The 17177-nt window shown below is 47.8% G+C and overlaps 1 protein-coding gene and 1 long non-coding RNA gene across 6 annotated transcripts in view; one reads left to right on the forward strand and one right to left on the reverse strand.

Moving 5' to 3' along the window:
- The window catches only part of TRABD2B (TraB domain containing 2B), a 216777-nt gene extending 212743 nt beyond the window's left edge, over positions 1-4034 (reverse strand). For 2 of the 3 annotated variants that reach the window (XM_036892948.2, XM_057500187.1), the window contains exons 1-2: positions 3377-4034; positions 746-1306 (exon numbers count right to left, since the gene is read on the reverse strand). In XM_036892948.2, the coding sequence (XP_036748843.2) occupies positions 746-1306; positions 3377-3478 (663 nt within the window). In that variant the 5' untranslated portion in view covers positions 3479-4034. The remainder of the gene's footprint in view (positions 1-745; positions 1307-3376) is intronic. The other variant, XM_036892944.2, reaches the window with a different exon arrangement.
- Positions 1166-13746, forward strand: LOC130683346 (uncharacterized). 3 transcript variants are annotated; one of them, XR_008997002.1, is made up of 2 exons: positions 1166-1252; positions 11376-13746. It is a non-coding gene; the product is annotated as an uncharacterized LOC130683346 (long non-coding RNA). The 3 variants fall into 3 exon arrangements; XR_008997003.1 differs by lacking the exon at positions 1166-1252 and adding an exon at positions 1321-3279; XR_008997001.1 differs by lacking the exon at positions 1166-1252 and adding an exon at positions 4152-4615.
- Positions 13747-17177: the final 3431 nt, after the last annotated feature.

Genomic DNA, 17177 nt, shown 5'->3' on the forward strand with positions numbered 1-17177 from the left:
TTTAATGACATTTTGCTGGATCAGGTCCTGGCAGCCAGAGACTTTAAACCTCCTAAGCTCCTCTCCTCAACCTGCCCCCACCCCTGAGGTTCAGAAATCAGAGCTGTCAACCTTTAAGTGAACACATTTCTCTGAAATTATTAACTCCAAAACTATCTTTGCTGACTTTCTCCCAGTTTAGGGAGGCAGTCCGAGGGTCGCCCAGAGCTTTGCAAAGGCCGGGAAATTCAGCAGTGCTTAACCTCAAACAGCAAGCCAGAGCTACATCAAATCAGGTCCACTCTGCCTCCCTGGCCCTCGCCCCGACCCCAGGAACTATGTCCCCCTCTGTGTGTGTACTGTACATACACGCTGCTGCTTGGATGTGCCCATAGACAGCCTCCTGCTCCTGAGACCCCAGGGCCTCAGGAAAGCCAGACACAAACTTGCAACTCTCTTTTCGTTTTCCATCCTTCTGATGCTCCCACAGAAATTCATTCTGCTCAGGCAAGCACAGCAGGTGGGGAGTGAATATCCCCAATAGGTAACACCACAGACACAGAAGCAAATACCCAAATGCTTACCTCCAATCTGAGCACATACCAGTTTACCCTCATACCACCACAAAAGCAGCCTCAGAGCCCAGATGACCTTCTCCCCTTGGGAGGACAGGGCTCTGGCTGCAGGAAGAGGAAGACGATCAGAGAAGAGGACAAAGGCGCACAGAGGCCGCCCTGCTCTGCGGTCCGGGGTGCCACGTGCCTACCTGGGAGAAGTTGAGCCCATTGAGTGGATGGCACTGCTCCTCCACCCGCTCCACAGCACCGGTGCTCTTCTTCATCTTCTCAGCCTGCTGGGCCAGGTAGAGGTCAAGCACCGGCACTCCTCGGGAACGTACGTCTGTCTCCGTGAGTGAGTTCACCATAAGCATCACCCACACGGGCCTCTTGCGCTCCCAGTTGCCTGCAATGGCGTTGAATAGGTAGTCGGCATAGAGCCCTTTGCCCCGCTGTGCAGGCGTCATCCACGAGGGCATCATCAGCTTCACGTAGTCTAGGTGGCGCTTCAGACGCCAGTAGAGCTCTCTGGGCAGAACGTCCTGCAGGTTCTCCCCATGTGGCAGCAGCTGGCAGCTGGCCAGCGCTGAGATAGTGTAGGGGTCCGTCAGGTCCAGCTCAAAGTAGACGCGGGCGCTAGCCTGGAAGGCTGCCTTGGAGTTGTCTGGGATGAAGTCCCAGACACGGGTATAGGGGACGTGGATGGTGCCAAACAGGTAGGCCGGGGGGTCACGCCTAACAGTCCACAGGAAGGAGTTCAGGTCCCTCTGCTGCAGGGAGACAGGAGAAGGAAAGCTGAAGGCAGTGCGTAAACTGGGGTTAGCTCACAGAGGGTCAGGCGGAGCTGAGAGTGGAAGCCAGAGACCTACATAAGGCCAGGGGAAAGAGCAAGAGCTTTGAAAGCTGAAAGACCCACACTCAGATCCTGACTTTGCCCTGTCTTAGTTGTATGATCTTAAGCACACTGTTTCACTTCCCACAGACTCAGTTTCCCCATCTGTAAAATGGAGGCAGGAGTGAGAACAGCCACCTCAGGAGTTGTTGAGAGGATGAAAAGACAATATATATACATGAGCCCTACGAGCAGTGCCAGGCACAGAGGAAGCAGGCACTAAAGGAAGCTCTCGTTATGATTAGCTTTCCCTGTGCATGCCAAGACTGCCACATCACCTGAGAATATTCATGCTTGGCCAAGCCAAACCTTCACCAGTGGCATTTCGTGTGGAGGGTGGGGAGAGGGGGACCGACAGTCCTGCTCTGGCAAGAAGGGAGGAAGTCATATAACTTTTAAATTCAACCATTATAAGATACATGCCAAGAGCACTTTGAAAGCAGAGCACCTATTAAAAATAGCACACCTATTTAAACAGCTACTTCCCATTCATCAGGGTATATACAGTTTTCTTTTTGGAGGGCAGATCTGGGGTGTCAGCTACTCTGCTCGAGCAGCTGAAACCACAGATGAGAAAGCGCTTTGAAACCTGCAGGCTAAGTAAAGTCTCAAGGCCCTGGTTTGGGAAAGGAAGATTCCACAGAATTAGTACCAAGAAATAGATATATTCTGGGTACTTTCCAGGCTCCTGCCCCAAAAAGGTATCCCTGGTCTCCAACCACAGTTCTCTGTCATCGTCTACGACCAAAGCTCTGCCGAGGGTTGTACATGTGCAAGGGTGAAGGAGGAGCTTGGAGGCAGGGGTCATTTCTCCACAACCAGTTTAGGGCCAGGGGTTAAGGAGCATGAGACAGGGACTGTCATTTCTCTCCAGCAAAGTCATTTTCCATCCAGAAAAAACCCTAGACTGACCACTTGCAAGCTTTAGGTCAACTCATTAACATTTTTTTGCCAGATTCCAGCACAAATGCAAAGTATGTGTCAGGTAGGTGAAGAGAATAGTAACTTAGTTTTCTAAAAACCCCAAATTGTGACTCCCAGTATATTGAAGATAGACTATCTCTGTGTGTCCAGTCAGCCACTAAGCTCCCCGTTTCAAGTAAGTCAGGGCACTGGAGGTGCACCTTGTCCAAGGTCAACTAACTCTCTGCTAATTGGAGTGAGGAACCTACAAAACCTTTCCTTGTCCCTGGCCTTCAATTCAGCGTTATTTTCAATGCATTAATTTACACTTTGAGAGAGGGATACTGAGGGAAATCAAGGCATTCCTTAGTTCAGAAGGAAAATTAGAGAAACCAGTAATTACTCAACCCCCAAGGAAATATTGGGCCAGCATGTCTTGGCACTTTCTTTTTCTCTCCTCTGAAATCTTCCCCCTTTTTGTGAAATGGGGTCCCTTAGGAGAGTGTGTGCTAGGGCCTGGGCTGGAGAGGCTGAGAGAGAAGTGGGAACCAGGGAGAAAGTTTGCCTTAGGTCAGAGCGGGAGGGCAGGGCTGAGAGGGAAGCCTGCGAGGGGGCGGTGTGGGCATGAGAGAGAGGCAGGGTCTGAGGGAACCCAGGAAACAAGGGCAAGGAAGGTTAGGAACAGAGTCAGAAGTGGGCAGAGAGGAAGCAGACGGGAAAGACAGGATAAAAGTAAGAAAGAAGTCAGTCAAAAGGAGCAGGGCGAGGCAACGTCCAAGCAGGACCGAAAGTCGAGGAGAGCCCGAGAGCGTCAGCGTGTGGTGAAGCTGCTGGAGAGGGAGCGCCCCGGCTCGGCTCCCGGCACGGAGCTGGAGCCCGGGCGGCAGAACCCAGGGAAGGATGCCCGCGGCAGCGCCCAGCGGGCCGAGGTGGAGTGGGTGGGCTGAGGTGGGTGCGGAAAGCAGGACCCCAAAACCAATGTCCCCACGGGGCTGGAGTGCCCGGGCGGCCGGGAGAGTGGCCGGCCGGGCAGGCGCTGGCTCACCGATCCAGGCGGCCGGCACTGTCCTCCGTCCGGAGGCTGCGGGCGGGCGCGGGCTGTGGCGAGGAGGGCGGCGAGCAGCGGTCCCGCCAGGGCGGCGTGCATCCTGCCGGGACCCGCGGGACGCGGGGACCCTCCTGGGCGGCGCCCCCTCGGCCGGGCGGGGAGCCCCCAGCTGGGCACGGAGGTTCCTCTGGAGCGCGGGGCTCCAGCCGCGGGATGCTGGGAGCCCTCTGGGGCGTGGCTGGACGTCCCTGCTGGACCTGGGGGTCCCTCTGGGGCGGGGCTCCGTCTGTTGCAAGAGGGGGACCCTTTGGGGCGGGGCCCCCCTCACCAAGGCGCGCGGCCCCGCGGGCCGAGCACCGGGGTTCTGAGAGCGCGCGAAGGTTTGGGGGCTAGCGGAGGTCCTGGAGCTGCGTCTCGGTCCAGGCGCGCGCAGGGCTCCCGGGGCAGTACCGGGCTCCCGGGGCGCGCGAGGCTCCCGGGTTTATGCTGGGGACCCGGACGCGCAAGGGTCCCAGGGGTGCGCGGCGCTCCAGGGGGCGCGCAGTAGGACAAGTGCGGCGGAGGGCGCGGCGGGGGCGGGGGTCGGGTCTGCGGCGCCCGGTTGCCCCTGAGCCCCGCTCAGAGGGGCGGCGGGCGGCCGCGCGGCCGCTGCCCGGGCTCCGCCATGCTGCTCCGCGGCCGGGAGGGAGGGAGAGAGGAGGGCGGGAGAGCAGCGCGGAGCCGGGCCGGGCGGGGGGCTGGGGCCGCCGGGGCGGGGGGAGGGGAGGACCCGGCGCGGGGGGCGGGGGGCCGGGGCCGCGCCGGGCCGGGCCGGGCCGCAGGGAGTCGGGGCGAGCTCCGCGCCCGGGCGCGGCGAGGCGGGGTCTGATGGGCATGGCAGGCGCTCGCTCGCTCCTCTCCGGCTCTCTCGCTCGCTCCCTCACACACGCGCGGAGGGAGGCAAAGCCCGCAGCAGGCACTTCCCAACTTTCCACACTTCCCAGCGCAACTTTTTCCTCTCTTCCCCTGCCCGTGCCTCCTCCCCCCATACCTCCCCCTTCTCCTGGTCCAGGGTCCGCAGGGCCGTAGGTTCCGAGAGCCGCCGCCAGAGGGCGCCCTGCTGCGGCCCCACTCCACCAATCTCTGCTAGGCGATGGACAGGGACGGGCTGCAAATTTGAGGAAAAGGACCGGCATCGTCTAACGCATCTCAGGCACAGATCCTGGCGGGAGTGAACAGCGAGAGGAGCAGAAGTGGGTAGGCACTACCCGACTGGGTGGAAGGACAGCACTCAAAAGAAATCCTGGTTTTTACAACTTTTTATCACACTTTTCCTGACTAATGCTGGCCTGAGCTTCATAGGTGACCTGCAAACACTAGTAGAATTAAAACAGAACAACAAAATAATCTTACTCGCATATGGAACCTTCCATTTAGACCATCTTCTCCCATCAATTTCCTTGGAATCACAAAGGGTCCCTGTGAATAGCCTTGGAAAGTGAGGATTCATATCCCAAAACCTTACACCATAGAACTGAAAGAGCCCTTGAAACCAACCTCCTTCTGTTCCTGAGGGGCAAATGAAACTTAGGGAAAGCCAAGGGATTAGGCCCAAACTTCTGGACTATTCTCAGCAAATAGGGAAACTGAGTCACAGACACTCCTGCTTAGTTCTGTTAAATGACAGTTCACTGATTCTTTCTATCCTGACACCAGAGACTGAGGTATGAAATGGGGAGAATGATCAGGAGCCCACAATCTAGAGGAGACAGACAGGGACAGACATGCAAAGAGTCTATTAAAATCGGATGACGAGTCCCGGAAGAGAGAGAAGCACAGAAAAGTGGAACCAGAGAGGAAGAGCTCCTAACACATTTCAGAGGCTCAGGGAATGCTCCTAGGAGTGGTTTTGAAGGATAAGTCGCAGATGGCTGAGTGAAGGAGCTGCAGAAAGTCTTCTGAGTGGAGGAAGAGCGGGTGCCAAGGTGTAAAGGTGGGAGAGCACAGGTGCCTGCAGAGGACTGCAAGCAGTCAGGCATGACTGGAGCAAAAAGCCAGTGGCAGGAGCTAAATTTGTGACTTCTGGCCAGGCTGGAGAGTTTGCACTTTTTACGTGCTCAGTTATTGGGGGTCATTGCAAGATTTGAAGTCGAGTGTGGCTGGAGCCAGTCTGTGCTATTAGGAGACATGGATTGGAGGGGCAAGTTGAGGGCAGAGAGACCAGTGAGGAGATAGGCAATGAGTGGGAAGGGTCCTGACTCCTAGCCCAGGGCTTTTCCACTACTCCCACTTATGTCTGCAGGCTCCAGATTGAGCAGCTGGAGAGTGGCTGCTCTAGAGGGTTCTGCAAGGAAGACCAACTGGGCTGGAGGGGAAGAAAGGCTTCCAGAGCACAAGATGTGGCTTTGGGGACGCACATAAAAGGAAAGGAGGGGGGCATCAGAGACTTGCCAGTCGAACCACATGAGATTGCCACTTTTGTAAGTCAAAAATAATGAATGTTGGCAATTTCATGTGATTCAGCCTACTAGGTGTGCAGAGCAGCCTCAGTCTCTTAGCCATGGCCCCATCTGGTGACAGACGTAGAGCAGGCCAGAGTGCCCAGACCGTGTGAATGAACAGTGTGGCACAGAGCTCTGAGAACTACAGCTGTGACAAAAGAGAAGTCCTTTAAAGAGCCCCACTCCATGAGACTCAAAAACTCCCTACAAAAGCCTCCCTGCTCTGCTTGGTAGGGATGAGGTAAATGGTTGGGAAGTGGACAAGAATTAATTTCATGGAGGGGAAATGTGATGGCCTTCATGGGGCATTAGAAGACACAAGGCCTGTAGTAGATAAGAAAGAATCTGATCAAGTTAAAAACCAATTCATATCATTAAAGTGATGGTGCATGTGAATATGTGTGTGTGATTTTTTAAATGTTCCAGGGCTTTTTTCCTAAAATATAAAAATTTCATTGACTAATTGTCATGAGTGCCAGCTATGGCTTCTTCCTTCATGGTCCTATTCTATGGCTGTGTGACCAGGGTCAGAACAGTTGACCTCTCTGTGCCTCTCTTTCTCCATCCAGCTTCCTGTCCTCACTGTTTTTCTCAGTCAATGTGTGCAGTGATGCTTTAGGATCTACACCAGTATTGTTATGATATTGTTAATGACATGCAAGAACAAACAGGTTTTTTAACTCCTAGGTACATATTCAAGAGAATTGGAAACATATGTCCACACAAAAATTTGTACACAAATGTTGGTAATAGCATTGTTTAAAATAGCTAAAAGGGATAAACAACCCAAATATCTATTAACTAGTGAATGGATATACAAAATGTAATATATTCTTATGATGGACATTCTTTGTAAAAAAGAATGAAGTACTAATAACATGGACAATATGGATCAGACTTGAAAATATTATGCTAACTAAAAGAAGCTAATCACAAAGGGACATATATAATATGATTCAATTTATACGAAATGTCTGGCATTGACAAAGAAAGGCAGAGAGTAGATTCGTGGTTGCTTAGAGCTACGAGGAATGGGGAAAATGGGAGGGCATGGCTAAAAGATTCAGGGTTTCTTTGGGGAGTAATGAAAATGTTCCAGAATTGGCTGTGGTGCTGGTTGCACAACTCTGTGAATATACTAAAAACCATTAAATTGTACTCTTTGAGTGGGTGAATTGTATGGTATGTGAATTATATTTCCATAAAGCTGTTACCAAAATACAAAGAACAAACAAGTTTGGGGCCCCAGGAGAAGGTGCTCCTCAAGAACAAAGGTCTCAGTGTTTTCCAACAATGTTTCTCTCCCCTGGTCTAGTCCCAGAAGCCCTGGTCCCAAAGTCCTAGAGAGCCGTCATGCCTCTGCTAACATATGCTGCTAGTCTCTCCCTCACTTTGGGTAGTTCAGTTGTCCTCCATGGACCTGTTTTCCTCTCCTCAGTATGAACAAGCTCATGGAGCAGATAACTTTTAAGGGTCTTCTATGTCCAACACCAGAGTTCAGAGTTCCCTGGCTATGCCCACCCAGGGGCCTTCAGGGAGGATAAGAAAGGGCACAGGGGTCAGGAAGCAGGCAGTGGACTCAGGTGCTGTCTCCTCTCCTAGGGGCACATCCAGCCCACTTTCGTTTTATTGCATTTTAATTGAGTTGTTCAATCAGATGGGTACCAGGAATCTGTAGGCTGTCACAGCCCAGGCAGGAACAGAAGCCTTGTAGCGTAACTAAAGCAACAAAGCGTGCCTCTTGAGCAGATCCAGGAGCCCTAGGTGCTGTGGAAGGGCAGCTTTCAGGGAAGGAGGTGAGGGGCTTCCCTGCTCAGCCAACACAAAGGGGAAACTTTGCTCTGGACCTGAGGGCTACACTCTTAGGCAGCCCCTGCCTGGGTTATTAGCCACACTGGTGTTTTCAAGAGGAACCAACCTGGCCTGACTTCCTGCTCCAACTCCCATCCCTGTTATGCCCAATGCCCACCCACGCCAGGCTCTGTCTCCACACCAACCTTAGCTGGTTGGAACTTAATCCTTGAAGACTGAAAATCATGATTGCCTTAGTGGGTGGGGGAGAAGGGAAGCAGATTCCAGAACCATGCAGAGATCAGCACTGCTTAAGAGAGTCTAGAGTCATGGAAACAACCAGAAAAAAAGGTAGAACTGAGATGATTCAGGAAATGGCATTCCCTTGTGGAAGTGGGGAAATAGACACCTGATCATAGAAGCACAACGAAGGATTATAGCTGATATACAAGATGACATCCACTGAAAATAAAAAGCCCACCTATGATCCTGCTCACTCAGAGAGCAGAGAGCACAGAAGAATCAGCCCAGGATTTTGTCCTCAGGAACCTTGCAATCCAGTGATGGAGATGGAGTGCAAACAAATAGTGTACTTTGGGAAACATGCAGGGAGTCGGGTTGTGGGGGCAACCTTAAGAGAGAAAATCAGCTTTAGAAGAGAGGAGATCAGCAAAGGTCTTTGCCAAGGTGATGTTAGAGTTTATCTTTAAGGATGAGCAAGATTTTCTTCAGGGAGGATGAAGAAGGGAAGGTCATTTCAGACCGTGGGAACAGCATGCGCAAAGGCACCGATGTATGTTTGGTGCATTTGGAGAACAGCAAACAACGATGTGGGAGAGCTAGAACTTGAGAACTGCTGGGGAGAGGTCAGAAATAACACTGCACCAGGCAGGGCCATGCATTATCTTAGAAAGTCCTTCACCTTGCCATTCACAGGATATAATCTCCTTAACTTGCTCTGCATGAATTGTGTGTGCTAGTTGAGGGTGACTACTTGTCAGGTTCCTGATGAGATGTGTGCACAGGTTGATGTGTGCAGCCATCAGTAATATAATCGCAATGATATGCAGACTCTGTTAACTCACAAATTCTTATTGCATCCCCACGTGTACTATATAGTGTGTAAGGCATGAAAGAATATAACCCTGAATGCTGGCTACTTGCAATTTTTGAACAAGACAAAAAAATACTCAGGTGACTAGTTTAAATGTGCTTAAGTGCCAGGTGAGTGATGGAATATTGTAAAAGTCCGGGAGAAGTCAGTGAGAACTGGAGTGTCCAGGACACCTTCCAGGAGTGGGGATTTCAGTTCAGCCATGAAAGAAAAGTAGGATTTAAATAGATGGAAGAGCCTTGTTTGCAGCTCAGGTAAGGGGAGTGATGAAAGCAAAGGGACAGAGGAGGGGCCAGGAACAGAACAGTTCTATTCCTGGAGAAGAGGGGTGATATTGAAAGGGAACTGGGGGCAGCATGGTGGGAGTATTGGCAAGTGAAGAAAGTGAAGGAACTGTGGGGTGTTGTAGACCGATTCTGTGTCACACTGTTTATATAAAAGGGCTCAGCAGCACTGTGAGAAAAACATTTTTACCCCCATTTTAAAGATGAAGAAACTGAGTCAGGGGGGACACAAGGCATATTCAAGTCACTGAGCTGATAATTAGAAGACATGGAATCAGAAAGTAACACAGGTAGTATGGGCCAGACTGCGTGTGGCTTGTGAACACATGCACGCACACACGTGCAATCACTGGGGTGTACATTCGCACTGCATATGGCACATCCTGGGCTTTCTCCCCTAATCTAATTAGGATGGTGTGATAATTGTCTTTTAGGAGACTTTTGCCTTTCACTTTAGCCCTTGCTGTGCGAGGCTCCATTCCTTTTTTATGGATTTAATAGAAGTATGCTAAAGGAAAAAAGAAATGTGGTGCTTGAAACAAAATACCCCATTGAGCTGACCACTAAACAGCACTTAGACCCCAAGTACACACACAGCTGCTTTATGTAATGAAGGCTGTGGACCATGTTCCTGGATATAGAATAACAAACCACATATAACGTCTTACATAGCAGTGTAATTAGCACGGATCTGTGACGGGGGCAGGGGAGGGGAACTTGGGCCTCCAGCGCAGCGAGTGAAAGAGCATTTGCTGAGGCCAGGGAGACAGGAGTTTGAATTCTTGCTCCTTCACTTCATATCCCTAAGACCTTGGGCAATTTAAAGACTGGTGAACAAGGTGAGTGGGTCTTTGCTCACACAGATCTTACTTTCTAGTTAATGAAGAAAAATAGTAAGCAAGTAGCCAATATGAATGGAGTAATGGAAGTGATGGAGACAGTCTGGTGAAAGAGCAGAAGAGCCTGCCAGGGGAGGTCTGGGGAAGAGCACGCCCAGCAGAGGGACAAGCCTCCTTGGCATGTTCAAGAAGCATGGAGAAGTCCAGCAAAGCCAGATGCATGGGGCACAAGGAAGTAAAATCTAAGGGACCACATTCGAGAGATGGGAAGGGCCAGGTGGAGATTTTGTAGGTCAAAGTAAGGCGCTGGAATTCCAGCTTTCCTGAGAAGCTCTAGGAGGGTTTTAAAGAGAAGTAACATGATCTGATTTACATTTTTAAAAGGTGGTTCAGCTTTTGGTTTGGAGGCTGGTGAGGTGGCACGTGAGGAATCCCAGGAGCCCAGCAAGAGTGCCAGCACAGTAGTTGGGGAGAGGATGTTAGTGGCTCCAACCAGGGTGGTTGTAATAAAACTGGAGGGAAGGGAGCAGATTTGGTTCACCCAGCGTTAGAGGTATTTTTCAGCATTTTATGACAGACATGATGTGAAAATGATGGGGAGAGAGGCATTAGGACAAGTCTGAGGTTTTGGTCTTGAGCAATAGGCTCCATTCACCGAGATGGGAAAGGCTGAGGAAGGGGTGCAGAGGCGGCAGCAAGGGTCCAAGTTCAGGTCATGTTAAGGGTGCACTGCCCACTTGGAGCCAAGTGGAGCTGTTAAGGACACAGCTCACAAATGAGGCTTGGGCTCAAGGCAGCAATCAGGGCTGGAGGGATGACTCTGGGCTTCACTGCACAGAGATGGCATTTAAAGCCAGGGCCTATCTGAGAGAGAGAGAGTGAGAAATGAAGAGAGCCTAGGGCTAAGCCCAGGGACCGAATCACTCAAAGTCTGAGAGTGAAATCTCCATCAAAAGCAACAGAGGTAAAGGGAAACCAGGAGATAGATGTGCCAAGATAGCCAACGAAATAAACCAGGGAAGTGAGCATTGGAGTTGACCACAGGGAGTTTGGCAGTAGCCATTTCCGTGGACATTGAGGATGGAAGTTCAATGGAAACAGGTTGAGAATACAGAGGGAGGAGTGGGAGTGACAGCAGATGGCCCAGGCAACTCTTTCTCTAAGTTTTGAAAGGGTAGAGATGGAGCGGCGTAAGAACACAGGGTCAGTGGAGAGACTTTTGAAAACGTGGGTCATAAAGAGTGTTTGTGTGGTAAAGTGAAGGATCTGGCAGAGAGGCAGGAACTTACCATCCCAGAGAGGGGGGTTCGCTGGAGAAGTCCGTGAGAAGCCCTAGAGACAGCAAGAGGCTTCGGGTCCAGAGACAATGGAGGGGCCAATCCTCGTTGGGGCTTTTCATCTGGTATTACAAGAGGCAAGGCAGCAAGCATGTGAACCATGTAGGTAGTTGATAAAGCTGTTCTGAAATACTTATTTCTCTTCTCTCAGAAAGAAACATCAGTGTCCTGACCTGGGCCACACTGGCCAGCCCCCAGCACTGACCACTGATCCAGCCTGAGCCTTAATTCTGGACCACTGACCCAGACTGCACTCTGTCCCATAGACTGGATATCTAATTCCATCCAACCATCTCCCTTTGTTCAGAAGAGAGACCTTGGGACAGACCACAGGTGACTTGATAAGATCCATCTCTACAGCTGGAAAGAAAACTCGAAGCAAAGTAAGGTTCAACAGCACCAGGACCGACCAACAGATGAGGGCTGCCTTCATGACTACGCCAGCAAGGGGCGTTCCCAGGACCTGCTGGAGAAGGGGTTCGTAGAATCCTCTGTGAGGAGTGACTTAACAGGAGGGCGCCAAGGACAGGAGGCTATCAAAATGGGCCAAAAGTTGGGATTCATTAGCATAAGAGGCCCAGGCTGAGGTAGGATGGAGAAATTACTGGCGTTGTCAACAAGGATTCAAACAAAGCTAAGTGAAGTGTAAGTGGGTTAAGTGGGATAATTGGTGGTTCAACTCAATCTAGGAATGCTGAGTGCTTGCCAGCTTTTTCCTTTTATATGGGCCCTTGCAGGACCAATGTGGTCTGTGCAAGTAGATTTATACATTTATATGGTGATTATGAGTTTATCACTTTAAAATACATGCTGTATAAGAAGAGGCTTCACAATCTCCCAGCTTAAGCCCTCCAGACCTCAGTTTCCTCATCTGTGAAGTGAGAACAGTAGTAATGCACAGCTCACAGGTTTGTTGTGGGATCAAGGTGATGGGTGTGAAACCACTCTTTACTGTATAAGGCCAGGAATATTACTTTTATGATCATTATTAATAATGCTAATAAGTGACCTCAAAAGTATCTCCACTCCCAGGATAAATGCTTTCATGCTCTTCTAAAAAGTTATAAAAGAACACTGTCATCTGCAACACAGGTGCCCTATGGAAGAAGTCAGAGCATCTACAGCGCAGTGGCATCCAGGGCCACTGCACTGAGCATTTGGGCAGGTCAAGCCTTGCACCCAGTGCTCTGCTGAGGAGGTGAGCAGGCAGTGAACTACAGCCAGTGGCAAGGGGCTGTGTCTATGTTTGAGGCCAAGAAGCATTGTACAGGCTGGCAGCGGCTCTGATGGCCACCAGCACGCTTTGCTGAATACTTAGGCTTGCTTGGCCTGTGCTTACTGAATCTGCTAGTGGGGAGTCAGCTGGCTTGCTGTCTTCAGCTACTGAAGTCTTCACGATGACCTTCCAATCTGTATCTCCAGATACATGTGGCCTCTCCTCTACTTGAATGCCCGGCTTTCCTCTTAAACTCATCATATCCACATTCAAACCTGTGTTTTTCTCAGTTCACAATTTGAGCTGGATCCTCTAGTTCTCACATTTTGTGTTTGAATCCCCTTATATGGATGCTACTTATGACATTTAATGACAAGATCACTACTGTCTGAGGGAGCCAACTCTGCTTTTAAGCAACTCTTAACATTTTGAAACCTCTATATATTGAGCCTACAATCTGCCTACATGTGCCTTATAATCATTAATTGCTGGTTCCTACCCTTGGGATCACATAGAGCAAGTCTCCATTTTCTTCATGACAGCTATTCATAGATTCACAGGGACTAGGTTATCTTATGTCTTATGGTTCTTTCTTCTATTCCTTATACAAGAGATTTTGCTTCTTTCTACTCTCCCGATCATCATTTTAAAACTTCCTTGTGTCTAGAAAAGGCATCAAAGTTCTACAGCTTTTCATTCTTTGATTTTCTAACTCATTCATCCAACTAGGTGGTGTAAGTTTTCCAATTTTGTTCTTCATTTTCAAATTCATGTAATTTGCATTTTCATACAAATTTTAGAATCAGTTTGTCAATTTTTGCACAAAAGCATGTAGAGATTTTGACTGAGATTGCAATGACTATCCAGATCAATCAAGGGAGAATTTACATCTTAATAATAAAGTGTTATGACCCATAAGAGTGGGTTATCTTTCATTAAATTTTCTTTAACTTCCCCCAGCAATATTTTGAGGTTTTCTGTGTGTATAACCTGTACACCTTTTGTAAATTTTTTCCTAAGTATTTCATAATTGCTGGTGCTCTTATAAATAGCATTTAAAAATTTTCAATTTATGACTGTACTACTCAAGTATATAAAATACAATTGGATTTTGCTCTTGTCTCCCATAACCTTGCATTTTCTGTATCTATCAAAATGATCATCTGGATCTGTAATGATATCCCCCCTCTCATTCTTGTTATTGGTAATGTAATGTGTATTTTTCGTGTGTACGTGTTCTTGCAAATATTTGCTGCTGTTTTGTATGCATGTATTTTTAATTCATATAAATGGATCATGTTATTAATCTGATTCTGTTTTTATTTTCTGCAACAAAGAGTATGCCCTTACAATCAATTTATATTTCTTCTGAGTTGCACAATATACAATGGTGGTATCTGATACATTTTACCTATTCCCTGTCTGAGTGATGATCTTCCAGGTTGTCTGCAACTCCCTGACTCCACAAGCCATGCAGCAATGAACCTCCTTGCACATATTCTCTTCTAAACCAGGATTAGCTGTTCGGGGGATGCATACCCAGAAGCTCAACAGCTGGATTATAAAATATGCATATACTTAATTTGACTAAGTGATGGGGACTGTTCTCCAGAATATTTCCACCACTTCATAATCTTGCCAGTCGAAGGGCAAATCTTGGCATTACCCAGCTTTCTAATTTTTATTGGTATAAATTATGTAAGGTGACAACTTACTGTGGTTTAAGTGGAGTCTTTCCGATTAGTAATGCTTTTGAGCAACTCTCCGTATACTTTTTGTGTTTTTTGTGTTTCCTCTTCTGAAGATTGCCTATGCATGTCATTTGCTTACTTTCCTCTTGACTTCTGTCTTCTTGTTGATCTGCGAGAGTTCCTAGTACCTTTTAGAATGTCTTTTGTCCATTTTAGACATCTAGAAATCTTCTTTTCTTTATTTGTTAATTCTTTCCATAGTGCCCTTCATTGAACAGAAATCTTTTTGTAGTAATGGGATCAAATTCCATTTTTTCCCTTATTGCTGATTTCCTTATATTTTAATGTTTTGTGTGAGAAATTCTTCCCCATATCTAAGTCATAAAGATATTCTTTAAGATATTTTATTAACTTTTTATTTTTTCATTCTCCTACTAACTTTGTTATTATTATTATTCTATTAACCTTATATTGTTACTCATCTATCTATTTATCTATCTATCTATCTATCTATCTATCTATTTATCTATCATCTATCTACCTACCTACCTGTATCTGTGAGGGTCCTAGCAAGCCCAAATGGAGAAACTGAGCCTAGTGAAGGACTAGTAGGTTAAGGAAACCAACAAGGGTAGGTGGGACACTCAGGCAGCAACCGTGGTGAAGGTCTTCTGCCCCCACCCTCCAGCTCCCAGCCTGCAGGCATGAAGGAGCAAGGGAAGGGAGTGACTATCAAAACCCAGAGTAAACTGCAGCTGGTGTCCTGGTCTTTAGAGGAAGAATGCAGCCTGGGCCTCCCTGCAGCCTGGCAGGGAGAGAGCTAGGGCATAACTCTCCTCTGTCTCTTCTTCCCCTCCAACCTCCCTCCAGTGCCTTTTAATGGCCAAACTCAACTGGGAATCACAGGGCAAGAGAGTATGGTTAAGGTAGTGCAGAGAGGCCAGTCTCTTAGAGCAAGAGTAGAGTAGAGAAGGGGGAGAAAGGATCTGGAGAGCAAACACAGATTACCCAGCACAACACACGTGTGAATGTACGCGTCTCTGAGCGCTCTATGCCGTACTGATGGTGTGTTGGTCTATTTGTTCTTGTGCCAATGCTACGCTGTGTTTATTACCATGGTTTCTTAGTGTGTCAACATTCAGAAAAGTAAGTTCATCTCTCCTTATTTTTCTCTTTTAATGCTTAAAGGTTTTAGGTCGGATGCATTTGTTTTCCTCCATGTGCATTTAAGATTAAGTGTATTGAATTCTCAAAAAATCAACTGGAATTTTGATTGGTCTTGTATTAAATGTTTATATTGATTTCAGAGAAGAGATACTTTTTAATATTGTCAGCCTACCCATGAGCAAGAATGTCTGTCTACTTATTCAGATCATCTTCTATGTCCTATGTTCGTGTTATACTCCTCTACATAAATCTGTTGTATTCTTGGTTTAATTAATTCCTAGATACTTTCTATACTGCTGCTACTATGAATGCACTTATTTAGTGAGTGCCTTCTATGAGCAGGCCCTGGGCTGGCTAATACAGATACAGTAGTGAACGTGACATGGTCCGTCATCTCACAGAGCTGACACTGCAAAGACAGACATTACATGCCCTCCCTTCCTCCCTCCCTCCCTCCCTTCCTTCCTTCCTTCCTTCCTTCCTTCCTTCCTACCCGGGGAAGAGAAACTGCCATGCCTGATTTAAGTGCTATTGGGCCACTCAGGCCAAACCCCCACGGGAGACTACGCAGGTGTGAACCTTTGGAGAAGAATCCGTGCTAGAGATAAACAATTGAGAGAGACACTTAAAGTCACCGAGTGAATGAGTCCGCTTAGGAAGAGTATATAAAATGAGAAAAGAGGAGGACAGAGATTAGAACCAGAGGGCTGAACCATGTAATGTAAAATTAGAAAGAGGAAAAGGCCTTTCAAAGAAAAACTGTCATGGGTTTAGTTGTATAAGGCAAAGGTTTTTAATCTCCTATGAAGACACTGGGAGAAAGTTTAATAATTCATAATCAATCTTTTAGAATTCTTCTTACATCATTTTCACTCTGGAATAAAACTGGTGAAGCTGATTACCTTCTAAGATTTCCAAAGTGTATTGGCTTTTAGTGATTTTGTTAACAAGATATCAGAAACAAGCCACCTAATTGGTCATTGCCTCAGTTTCCCCATATATATGGGCATGAAAAGGCTTATTTGATGAGGCTGTTGTAAATGACATGAAATTCAATTCTAGGAAAGTATGTAAAACTAGGAAATCTTAGTGTTATTTTTATGATAATACCAAGGGTTAAATAAATTTGTTTTCTTTGACCTTTTTTCCCCATCCAGTGACTAACGTTTTTGTAAACTAATATTCATTCCATTCTCACATATCTTTTCCTTCTGTCTCAGCTCCTCTGAGTTCCCCACACCCAGTGGTTGGGAGATCAGAAAGACACCATCTGCAGATTAATAAACAGACATGTATTCATTTATAAGTTGATTAGATCAGGGTGTCTCTGAGGTCTCCATTCTGAATGTTGATACATTCCACCACATACTCACTTATCTAAAGCCACACCCAGAGGATCTGTGAATGGGATGAATCCCATATGAGCTGACCATCCTTCCTGGAATCCAAGGGCTGGAAAGTACATGTGTTTAGCCAAAGTGGACACCTGCCACCAACTTAGAATGGGACTGGATCGGGTGATTATGGAATCCTTAGCAATGGCTAGGATCATGGATGAGCTTCTACTGAGTACCTTCTGCCTGCTCTGCGCTGGGGCAGAGGGTGTAGGGGGAATTTGAATAAATCAAGAGACCTGGGTCATAGCTCTTCAGAAGGAAAGAGGAAGCATTGGATGGTGGCAGGTTTGGGATAGAACTTAAGACATTTCATAGGCAGCTTTTCATTTATCAAGACCAGGTTGGGATCTTGCAACCCACAGCTTCCCCCAAATGAGTTAATCCTCTGTCTAAAGATCCAAGCATCTCTCCAGTCCCTCTGAGCTTACTGACTTCCGTTGGCTCCCCTCTTGCTCTGAAGCGTGTTTATTTCTCTGGGAGTT

The sequence above is a fragment of the Manis pentadactyla genome, chromosome 4, assembly GCF_030020395.1.
Source record: "Manis pentadactyla isolate mManPen7 chromosome 4, mManPen7.hap1, whole genome shotgun sequence".
In the NCBI taxonomy this organism is placed as follows: Eukaryota; Metazoa; Chordata; class Mammalia; order Pholidota; family Manidae; genus Manis; species Manis pentadactyla.